At 39.9% G+C, this 12,641-nt stretch overlaps 1 protein-coding gene across 2 annotated transcripts in view; it reads right to left on the reverse strand.

Moving 5' to 3' along the window:
• The window catches only part of CSGALNACT2 (chondroitin sulfate N-acetylgalactosaminyltransferase 2), a 31,724-nt gene that overhangs the window by 13,727 nt on the left and 5,356 nt on the right, over window positions 1-12,641 (reverse strand). Inside the window, exons 2-3 of one of the 2 annotated variants that reach the window (XM_035330093.1) lie at window positions 10,049-10,159; window positions 456-1,695 (exon numbers count right to left, since the gene is read on the reverse strand). In XM_035330093.1, the coding sequence (XP_035185984.1) occupies window positions 456-1,113 (658 nt within the window). In that variant the 5' untranslated portion in view covers window positions 1,114-1,695; window positions 10,049-10,159. The remainder of the gene's footprint in view (window positions 1-455; window positions 1,696-10,048; window positions 10,160-12,641) is intronic. The other variant, XM_035330094.1, reaches the window with a different exon arrangement.

Genomic DNA, 12,641 nt, shown 5'->3' on the forward strand with positions numbered 1-12,641 from the left:
ATGCCAACTTGATGAAAGTCAGAAGCCTGAATATTAACTAAAGGTGGCAGTATATGGGTATGTGAAGAAAAAAACTGTACCTTCTTAACCAAGTAGTTTAACTATACTGGAACAAGAGATTCAATCAGTTTCTCCGCAAGTCTTTCAGTTATTCAAAAAACATATGCAGTTGCATCACAGACTTCAGCTAAAACCTGTTATGAAGGCCTCTATTTTAAGCAGATACGACTTGCCCTGCACACTTCTTTTGAAAAACCAGTCTTCTGAAATGAAGATCTTGTTTCCTACTCAAGAAACCTAAAAGGTATTATTCTCATCACCAGAAACAGAAATTCTAGCTGTATAATTACTGTTTCAAGACTATCTTCAAATAGGTAAAAAATAAAAATACAAACATCATTAAATGCCCATTGTGATATTCTGTTAACTGGCTGGAAAGCCTCTAATACACATACCTTCTACAAAATCATTTTCGCTATACAGCTGCCTCTCTCCTACTCCATCATCTTCTTCTTGACCATCTTCTTCATCTGGATTATTGATAACTTCTAGGCCAGCCTCAATGACTTCCACCAATTCATCTCGTTTATCCTTTCTAACAGGTTTCTCTTCTGGATGCCGAGTGAGCCCCATCTCCAACTGGAATACTTTCATGGACGTAAAGCTTTCAAAAGGAACGACGCCATATTCACTAGGCAGTTTGGCCCCCATGCTCACCTCAGCTTTGTCGATCTGGGAATGAAGAAACTCGAGGAGATCGTTTGATGTTTGTTCTTTGGTGCCCTGGTAGTTCATACCATTGACCTTGGGGCTCTTTTTTTCCTGCAGGGTTTTCAATTTATCACTCATCTCCTGAAGCTCTTGCTTTAACTGGGCAATCTGACGTTTCAGACTGGTAGCTCTGTTTTGGTAATGCTCTTCTTGTTCCTGCAAGAGAGCTTGATAGTACTCTTTACCCATGTTCTCACCTATAATGCCAGGTAGAGATCCATTATTATCTGTTTGTGGGGTACACTCGAGCAAATACATAAGCAAAACTAAACTGAATAGAAAGGCAAGGCCCACTAACAGCCAGCGAGTCCTGGCTTGAATTACTAAACCTCTTCTGGGCATTCTCGTATTATTTCTGTTTCCAAACAAAAACCATAAGTTATTTGCTCATGCCTTTTTGGGAACATAACCTCAGAATTCACATCTCAGGAAATGGAAGAAAGCATGACCTTAATTGTTACTGTAAGCTCTGACAAAGTAGCAAATGAGCAATTTTCAACCTCTTCCTTAATCAGGTGTCATTGGAGAGATAAATCTGAAGTTCCTGCATCAGCCATGACCATCAACAGTATGTTTGGTTGACTCCATAGAATTTGTTCATGATTTCCTACCCCAGATAAAAAAAGGCAAAAGGGGGGGGGAAAGGAAGACACCAGCAAGGAATCATATTCCCATTTCCTAACAGAAACACTTAAAGGATTTCAAGCCTACTTGAAATTCAGTGAGGAAAGTCTGCAAAAGTCATTTTTATAAACTTGGAATTGACAGCATTTCATTTTCCCACTGTGAGAGCAGTCTACTGTTTAGTAACAGTAATTGTCATTGGCTAGTCTGACATTTTCCTCTGGCACTTCAGTATTTTATTCCACTTCTCCCTCCTCTCCTTGGAATCTGTGGTTTGAGTCAGCAAATTGAAGACAGAACCTAAAATTAAAAGAAAGGTGCATATTAGAACTACAAAGCAGCTGGTCATTTCAAAAACACATGAACAAAGTTATAACATATGGGTGCAAAGGGTGACAGTGGGAAGCGGGGGGGAAATGAAAACACATTTATTTCCAGTGATCTCCTTTGACACAGGGTCTGGAAAACAGCAGTAGAAACAACCCAATGAAATGGATTTTTCACATAGCTAGCTATAAGCTAGCTAAAACAGCAATGGTTCTTCTAGTCTCATCAAGTTTTATTTAATTCCCCTACTCCTTCCCCCCCCACTGTGGGAAGAAAAAACAAGGGAGCATCCTCTCCTTACCCCTCTATGTAAGAGTACAAAAAATACTTGGAGGCAGAAGCTTGCATTTCCTTTTGCTTTTACTTCAGTAAATATATTTTAGGGAATACTTATTCATATATTAATAAAGTATTGCAGACTTAAACTTTGAAGTTGACAGAAATGACATTTCAGAGTAGTACACACAACAGAATTTGTATTTCAAATCTTGATTCCCAGGTGAGGAAAAGGAACCTCAGACAACAGGATCACTAACATTTCTACCTTTCAGTTTGGATAGGCTAAGTAAAGAGGCACTGACATTTTGAACTGGTCATCTCCTTACAGCACTGACCGAGCAGACTACGAACTAAAGACCCATGAAAAGGTCACAGTTACCTAAGAGGACATCCAAAATGATCATCAGCAAAATGGTTCATGGGCCTATTTCCATGACAGTACAAAGAAACAACAAAGAGGATGGATGCAGCAGAAGTAAGCTTGAAGCAGGTTATTCTGCTTCCTAAAGCTAGTAAAACACTCCTCCGTTTAAAACTTGGTTGTAGAAAATAAGTGAAGCTCATTAAAACTTATCCAATGGGTTAGTTCTACCTCCATTTTGGACCACATTGTAAAATTGTCTTGGGGAAATTCTGGAATTTCACTAACTTCGTTTTGTTTCAGTATGCTTAGTAATTTGGAAAAAAATGCTTACTCCGATCTTCTTTATACATAGGTTGACCAGACTGCTATCTGACTGCCACAAGCCAGAAAGCTGGCCTTCTACCATCCTTCCAAATAAAGCCAGTGCCACAAAGCGCTTCATGCATTTAGAATGGAGCTTACATCCTTGCAACAGCTTTCTGATATGTCCTTGTAATATTTCTCACTTTCCATTCAGCTTCCAGCACCAGGGTAGAGTTTCAGTGAGCATCAGGTACCATGCATCAGTGGTAGTGCAATATTCAGCACCATCACTTGCAAGCAAACTCCAATGACAAAGCCCGAAAGATTAAATAATTTATTTACACCAGTAACACTGGGGATCACTGATCCTAAATTTGCATGCACACCATGCACACCAAGTCTTGCAAGAGCTGCACACCTTGTAGCCATCCAGATGAAGCCTATGGTACCACTTGAAACCATTAAAGAACTTCTAGTGCCAGCATCCACATCTGTGACCCAGTCCCAAGTATAAATTAGATACTTTAAAATGTGATTCTGTATAAGCAGCTTAAAAGCAAGTTATCTGAAACCAGAGCTTGTTCTACTCACGTGAAGCTACTGCACACTTTGGTACAAAAATAAGCTATGTCAACTGAACCCAGGAAGACATTTTAAGCCCAAATAAGACAGACATTAGTCACTTCTCACTGAACAAACATTAAGGCACTTTATATGCATTTATGTAAAGTGATCAGCACCAGATGTATCTTCAGACTGCTGACCAGGGTCCAGATGTGGTAAATCAAGGCAGACAAAAAAAATAATCTACAGGCTAAAGCTAGTTAACAAAAGTGATGCAATTTCCTAGTTTCTTTAGTTGCCCATATGATGTTTTACACATTTCCTCTTGAATTCTTGTTCTGTTAGAATGCAAGAGGTGAAGCCACAATTAGTAACATGAAGAACCACATATTTCTTCAAATATATATAAGTGCTAGCCTAGCAAAGCCATTCCATGCAGAAGCTTGGACATCGTACGTCAGTTATTGCATACCAAATAATTGATCAATGCATAAAACACTGAAAAATCCAGTTCCATCCAGTTCCAATTATTTACTGCACAGCCTTATTAGTATTGTCAAGAACAACTTATACAGTGATGACAAAATGCTATCACATCATCACAGCAATCAGGTTTTTAAGAGATGCTTTTGGTACTGGGAACAGGGTAGTCAATAAGGTTAAGCCTTACAGCTCAGCAGAACATGATGAACACTTGCCGTTTTTCCCTTTGCATTTCTCTTCCCTTCCACAGGATAATTAAAAAATGAAGGCACGCAGTAGAAACTAGATGCTAATATTTCTAGTGAAGAGACTGTCTTAGTCACCTACCACTGTACAGTTCAATGATGGGCAGTGCAGGCAGCTGTAAACGACTGCTAGATTTGATTCATCACAACCCCTAGCTTCAAACTGCTTAAGTCATGCAACCTCCTACCACCACAGGCTTTAAATAATCACTGATTGTTGTTAAGTGATATGCAGAAACCCCTGAAGCTGGGGCATTAGCATATGAGGCCTTCATTCAATTCTCTGATCTATCAATAAGCTGCCTTGTGTTCAATTTTGGCGAGTCACTAAGTTTCTTAGGTCTTATTCTTCTCTTAGAAGCAAGTGAAAACAGACTGCCTGATGTGGTGGCAAGAGGACAAAGTATACTAGGAGATTAAGACTCCCTCAGACAATAGCGAGTGGCCATGAAAGAACAACTCCGGCCTTAATCAGTTCCTTTACTGTGGCCAAACATACATCATTATGGCAATCATGAATTGATTCAGCGTGCCTACACAGGGACTAGCCATTTCCATTGCATCATCAACACAAGAACAAAAGACCGAGTAACTACAAATTTTTGAGTGTTACCTACTGGCACCAGACATCTGTTTCATGGAGCGCTGCCTTCTGGGGTATTCAAAGCATAGAAACAATAAACCCTTCTGCAGCAAAAGAAGGCACTCGTGGTGGGCTGTAGAGACCTCACCAATTTTTTTCCATATTGGTTTTAATTATCCTCTCATTAGTTGAAAGCCTTTTCAAGTGAGCTAATGACAATCTTATTAAGACAGACTTTTGCATAGAGATGAACTTGGCATATTTACCTTTTGACAGTTTTCATGCAACACCTTAAAGAACAGACATTTTCCCCACTACTGCTTCCCTGTGGCCTTTAAAGACAATCAACGTTTGTGCAACTGATTGTATTAAACATTAAGATTTTAAACTGCACATGGAGAGCTGAAGGTGTAAGTTGGTTTGCTAAAATGGTGGGGGACTGAGCCTATTCAGATATCTTGTCTTTTTTTTTTTTGGTACTGACTCTCTCAGGAGTAATAGAGGAGTCAGACATTGAGATTTTCCCCTGAAAGGGCTTGAAGTTTTCTCATTTATTATCTTGTAAGCATGCTGCCATCTTTGGAAAAGGTTCCAAAGATCCAATAGCTACCAGTGAGTAACAAGACTGAGCACATCCCCACCACCACCCTGTCTTTGTTGTTTCAGTCGTAACGTGGTAGATTCTAAAGTTTATAAAAGAATAAGACTACCTGAAAAAGTAATCATGGTAGTTCCTGTAATCAGCATCCTACCATTTAATTGGAATTCAAATTCCAATTTGGAATTCAAATTCCAAAACTTTAAATTGCACGTGTTGGTATTTCACTTCACTTCAATTTCTCAAAACAATAACGTTTGCAATAGTCCCCATGATCTCCAAAGAACAAGACCTCTGAGGCTTATGCAATGCTCAGGAAGATTTGCAAGTTTTCTAGAAGCAACTGGTTGTTATTCTTCCTGCATTTCCAGGGCCTTATGTATATTCAGCTATGGAAATGCTTCTGTTCCTTACAAGAGAGCTCATTGATTCTCTAAGCACTAGGAGATAGACCAGCATGCTAATTGAAAATGCTTTTAAATTGCTTTTTTATTGTATTAGCACTCTGTTTTGGTTCCTTGTTGCAGAGGATGAGTACTTCTTTCTAAACAGGGGAAACACGCACAGTTGGACCAGCGGCCTAATTCAGTACGCTTCCTTCATGCTAGACTGTACGGACATTCCTCATTATAACATGTTCTACTGCAGACATGTCCTTTTCATTATGCATGCCCTAGATGGTCATAGTTAAGCTGCTTAGGAAATTCCAGCTGATTTTCATAGTTATTTTGTTTGTAACTTCACCAGATGCCATGGGCATTGTTTTAAATCCCTCCACACAAACACTTTTGTCCTTGGTGAGTTGTATAATGACGACTTCAGGTCCAGTATCATCCACTGGATATTTTTTACTGTTCAGTGACACCCTTCTCTCAGCATTGCCTGTGAACACTAGAGAAACACTGCACAATCAGTTCATTTCTCCCTTGCTGAAACCAACAAAAAGTTCATTGATCCTGCTGTCTCGGAGAATCTTTGCATAAAACCCTAGAATGAGAAACCTCAAACCATACATCCAGTATGCAGAGACACATACTGTGCGCTTAAGTCCATTGAGGTACAACCTCAGAAGAGACGGAGGAAGTTGTTCAAAGGCTGCATTGTACAGCTCTAGTCAAATGAGTACCAAAGTCAGGTTTTTCTGCTGTTGGGAACACTACTAGGGAGGTAACAGCAAAGAAGAACACATTCAAGAGGAGTTAGTGACCAGTTTCCTGAGAAAGGTAAGAACCAGTCTTTAATCTGGTACCTCACTCACCCTCACTGGACTAACTGTGGCCAACATTATTATCATTGGACTTGCTTTCAGCTACTTTTTTCCTCCGGGCAGCCCAAAGACAAGAAAGAAGCTGAAAGCCACTGTCCATTTATGGAAAGAAAGCCAGCAGGAAAGTGAAAATAACAACAAAGTATTTTGAAAAAGAATTTGGAAGTTGCACATGTAACAACCACTGCCCATGCACATCGCAGTCACTTGCACAGGGCAGCGGCTCATTTGCAACGTTTTGAAAGCTTAGTGCCTAACAGTGTTCTAACCCACCACAACAGGCAAACTTAGTTTAAGCACAGACCTTAACCTTTGCAACTCACTATCTGTCTGGAATTCAAGTGTTTTTTCTTCACGTTGCCTCTTAAAATCGTCCAAGTTTCCCAGTGACTTCTCATACATCTTCCAGCACTCCCACTGGAAGTCACATTACCTCGGCATGCTCACATGGATACTACTGTATAGAACAAAACCTGTAGATGCACACACCAAACAGGACAATTACTGCAGAAAGTTGTTTTCCAGACACTGCAAATCCAAACCAGAAGTCCAATCGAACTCCAACCTGAAATCATTGAACCTTAACACTTAAACTCATCAGCTCCACTTGGCTGATAAGAGAAGTGGTTGCATTCAGCTGGAGGCCATGAGCCATGCCACAGACCTACAGCAGTAATAGATAACCTTTGTGGTACTGCAGCCACACCTGGCTGCTCATGGGCTAACAATCCAGGATAATACTGAGCTGTAAGTTTAACACCACTCATTCACTCACAGGTGTTTTACAGTCTCCCTTTAATTTCTTTGTTATAAACTCCCACTGACAAATCCAGAGTCCTGCAGTGGAAAGATAACAGCTGCACACTGATCACTGAAGAGGATCTTACTTCATTTTTAATTGAAGATGTGGAAAAAAACACCCAGGCAACAAAAGCTGCTGCATACATTATGAAAAGCCTGTAATGAATAATCAAGTGCTTGAGTGTACCTGCAATAGCTATCCTCAGACATTTGTTTAGTTCCTAAACAGGAAGGAAAACATCAGACCTTTGGCACAAGGATCACAGTAGTGCCAACAGCATATTTGCAAAAAGTTCAGACATGGGAACCACTAGGAAAAAGTTACTTCAGTGATGCATGACGATCACAGGATTTGTTACTGAAAAATACAGGTTTAAGGAGAACATCTGCATGGATATTCCTTATGCTAATGGTTTACTTGAACAAAAGCAACACCATGTTTTGTGAGCAGACACTGAACTCTGAAATAAAATTAAGACTAGCCTTCCACGTTTTTCTGCTTCGCTATTACAGACTGGAGTACACAATGATGATGCATGGGGTCTCACTTCCCTTCTTTCATATAGCAGACAAACTCACATCCAACACATGAGGCTTTATCACTAGGAAATTTTGCCCTTACCCACTTATGAATAAGGTTCTGATGCCGTATATTGATTGCATCTTTTTGGGAGATGCAACTGAAGCAGGGCACTTCATATTAGCTAGAAGCTTCGTTAAGTAGTACAGAATAGAGTATGGTTTCATCTTAATAGTGAGTTCAATCGTCATAGGATTGAGACTACTTACATCTGCCCTATGAAGGACAAACAAGCAAGTCTCACTCATCACACATTTCACAAAATCTCTTCAATTTCTACTTCAGTTTCCAGATGTTCACTTCCATGTGTTTTCATAATTGTCTCAAGTCAATACAGAAAAATCACAGCTGGGAAGTACCTGTCCTGCACCATATTTCCCCCCTTCCCCACCCAACACGGGCAGACAGCAGGTAAATCAGCATGTCAATCCAACAGAACAGAAAATCTGTTTTCCATAGTGTCAGTTCTCACTGCTACAGCTAAAGCAGCAGGAAAAAAACAAGCAGAAGATAATATCCAATCCAGAAACAGTGCTACTTTTGCCACAACAGCCCCTGGAAGAAAAAAAAAAAATGCTGCTGTCATCCTCAGATGAGTGATGTGCAAACTGTATTGAAACCATTTAACCCAATTCTTACATGACTTGCTGTGAAATGACAAGGAAAAAATGGCCTTTTGATAAAGTGGTTTTATCTTCCTTAGGTGATAGAAGGAAATGAATTATTGTTTGTCCTGGCAGCTGCTGTGCCTACACAACACAGAGTTCATTACATAGTTAAGTGGGCAATGAATGAATTTGATTCACATTACTTACTTTATATCTAATCCAAAATAAACAATGAACTCATGAAAGTGAGCCCTGTTTTGGCTTCAGTGGAGGCTAGAGCAAGCCCATTTATCTGGAAACTTCTGAATGGAAATGGGAACTCAAAACCCAAACAGCTATACCTTAAATGACCTGTTCATTATTATCCTCATTGTAGATAACACCTGGAAATAGAATCAACTCATGGCTGCTTAACTGTTTTAATGAAGACAGGCATCTTCTTGGCAAGAAGCCAGTGACAAAGCATCCCATGTAAGGCTAGCTGAAGGGTATGGGTTTTCTTCTTGGTTTTAGATTAAGTAGCTAACCTGAAACAATCACTAGCTCACAAAGCCTAAGTTTCTTACTTTATACGGCTTTTCCTATGGTTGACATTAATTTGTTGGCTTTTGCATTCCTATAGGCACTATTCCCCTTTTCAAAACTGACAAACTCCAAACTTGGGGAAGCAAGTCTTCTTACTCTCATTGCAAGGGGATTAAAAGAACAGCAGCACTACCATGACTAGACTCATTTTGCATACCCTGTGTTACTACACTTAAACCTAGAAACAGGAACAGAAATACAAATCATTACAAGTAGCAGTGAAGCACTTTCTATCGTCATTCCTAACATCTTAAACAGCAAGTCATTTTTCACACGAGCGTTAAGCAATACAGGCCAAGAACCTGACCCACTTGTACCAAGTGCTTTACAAGAACCTTGTTAACAACCTATTCTCTATGAGGGACTGTATAAGCTGCACGGGAAAATCGCATCACAGCAAGTTGCTTTCCAGGTCCAGAAGCACGCCTTACTCAAATGCAGTGCTCAGGTCTGTTCACTAAAGGCTGCCAGTTAGAAACAATATTTTGGAAAGCAGGTTCTGGAAACTGCAATGGTAAGGGAAAGGCTGGGAAGGGCTGTCTGTCTTCATTCAAAACCAGAACTATTGATTACGCAAGAGCCATCAAACATAGCCATGGCAACCCAACATTATGTCCACATAAGGCTTCAATATAATTTTTACAGAGCTGTGTGCTACATGAAAAATCAACTTTGGTTCACTACCCTCAACATTATCTTTCTAAACATTCATCAATTATGTAGGTATCAATTCAGTACAAGTATTACACTTGACCGATAATTCTTCTAAGTAATACTGTATATAATTAGAAGAAAACACTACACACCTGTTAATTCTTAGAATTTGAAAAGATTACAGGTAGAAACATTACTCTACCACCTGAAAGTTGCCATCCTTCACAGTCACTACCTCATAACAGTACATGCAACGCTACACAGTCAGTCAAGGATGAAGAGCCAGGTGCATTACCAGGGAAGATAGCTCAAGCAAAACTAAACCACTTTTTTTTTTTTTACAGCAACTTCAGCTTGTTCTCAAGAATGCATAGCAGTCTGCTAGAGTACATGCAGTGCAGCCTCTACGCACCTTTCAGTCTGATGAAGCAACAGATGCTGCAAGAAACATCAATAAAGCTTCCAACATTTGGTAGTCTTCAAAAGAAAATGCTGTAGAAGGCTTGTTGTACAGGAAAACAGCCTATTTGGAGAGAGAAAAAACAATCATTCTCATCACATCATCTTACAGGGAACAAGGAAAAGCCAAATACACTGAAGGTGTTGCATCACTTCAAGCATCTAAGGTGGTAACAGCTAAGCATTCCTCACATACAAGACAAATGTTCCAGCACATGCTACAGAACTCTAAAAGGCACATCTAACCCAAGAACATAGTATTGGCACAGCATACCTACAGAGAAAGTTGCATCACTACAAGTATATTAAAAATAAAAAACACCATGACTTAAGTTGTTAGTTGTGCAAATAGTAGCAGACAAAGCTGAAAATCATGTGCTTTCTGGAAATGGGGCGTATATACTTCGGAAAAAAAAAAATCCATGTTATCAAAATCCATCGTTCTTCCGTTTTCTCACTTCTCCCAATCATCATCCAGTTCTCTTTGTATGGAGATCTGGACATGGCAGTTATGACAGCATATGCATAGCAACATCTCTGTATGCCAACATATGGAAACTCTTGTGCTATACTGAAAGGTTAGCTGTCATCCGAGTTCAGACACAGAACCAGTGGAATGTTTCCCACCGTGGGAGGTAAGAAGTCAAGCACTCAGCTCCCTTACAGTTGTAAAACAGAACTGAAATGCTTGAGAACAGACCAGATCCTCTCTGAAGCTCTCAGAGACAGTTAAGAGGCAGTTATCATATGCTGTTTTCTTTTTTACCCCACCAAAAGATGAGACTGAAAAGGACAGTCCTCAGCCAGGCTTTCCTTTCTGACAGTTACACAACTGATTACAGCCAGCATTTAAAAAGACAAAAAGTCCAACTTGTCCCCAGGATTCAGTTTGCCTTCAATATTTTTTCCACAGTACAAGTCATATTATTGTTTCCAGAGTTACAAAAAAAAAAAAAACAGGTTATGAGGAAGCTGTAGCAGTTAAAAGGGAGAGAGTGAAGTTAAGTTCCCAAGTGCACCCGAATTGTACTTAAAGAGACTTTCAGGCTTCTATTAATATCAGCCTTAAAAGCAGAAACATATTGATGCATTGATTTAAATTTCATCAAAACAGTTTAATTGGAAAATTGAGGGCTAAGTAGTATCACAGAAGTGTTCTCAAAGTTACGATTTATTAGTGAATTCAGTGTGCAGTACCCTGAACTGGTATTTGCCTAGAAATCTCCCCACTGTATGAATTGCAATAAAACCACTACAGCCACCCACTGGAAGACATTTACGTCCCATTCTATCCAACTGGTCCTTAGACCTTCAAAATGCCTAAAACTTGTTTAAAATACAAATGGATACAGAAATTCTGAGAAAAAGAATGATTCTACAGGATTTTTGTTTTTCTTTTTAAATAAACATGATCAGCTAGCTTAAGTTGACATGTGGCATCAGAACTGACGTGTGACATCAGACATCTTCACTATTCCTCAGCCCATGGAACTAAGACAAGAAGAACACAACCTACACATATTTTGAAAATAGCTAACAACTACGGTGGTTTAAGTTCTGCTTTCAGCACAAGTCAGGCATGAATATGTCACCAGAAATGAAAACTGGATGCCAAATGATTGAGAAACATCTGGTGCATTCCAGAAGCACAGCTAGATGTACTTATGCCATCTAACATTTCTCAGTTTGACATTACAACTGAGGAGAAACTTACTCTCGAAGGACTTGAAGCAGAGAAGCTAGCAGCTTGGCAGAGCTATTTATCTTGGTGTTTCTTCTCTGAAGTGTTGTCTTGCATTGGAAAAAGACATTGGTATGAAAAAGTAGAACTCCCTTGGCACTTAACATTACACCGCTCCTTCCCTTTTTGTTTCTCAAGTGCCTGAAATCAGCTTTTGGGACATTTGAACCATCTTTCCTCCTCTTCCCATCAACAGGGGAAGATCATCATGTAGAGGGGAGAGGCATCAGGAGTTTCTGTAAGCCTCTCTAGTTTATGCACGTCCTTTGTGCAATTCTACTGCACCGATATTCTCCAGTTATTGTTCCTGGTTTTGTTGCTCAGCACGGAAAGATTAAGATGTTACTACAGACACTTATCACAAAGTGTTTATTCAAAGTGACATTTGACACATGGTACGACCGGCAATAGCTTCTGTTACGCTATTTTAACACCTCGAGGTGTTTTTTTCCTCTCCTATCTCCTCTGGTCCCTTCAGAGGAGGACTTAAACCTCTATCACTTCTCACCTCTTCGTCTAGCAAGGTAAAACTAACAGAGGCTCAGCAACCTGCAAGACTAAAGAGCAACACTGAAAGGTTAAATGGGAAAAATTTAAGATAACTGGATTATGTCAAAAAAAAAAAAAAAAAAAGCCTGCAGGACATGCTCAATAGCACCTACTAGCAGAATCTAACAGAGCAATTTGGAGGCAAAGCCTCAGCCCCCACTGCCAGTGGGGAGCAGGGGCAGGAGCTGGCACCGTGCAGGCTCCCTCCCAGGGCAGCACCGAGCCCCAGCCACCAGCTGCCCAGCACGCCCTTCTG

The sequence above is a fragment of the Oxyura jamaicensis genome, chromosome 6 (genome assembly GCF_011077185.1).
Source record: "Oxyura jamaicensis isolate SHBP4307 breed ruddy duck chromosome 6, BPBGC_Ojam_1.0, whole genome shotgun sequence".
NCBI lineage: Eukaryota > Metazoa > Chordata > Aves > Anseriformes > Anatidae > Oxyura > Oxyura jamaicensis.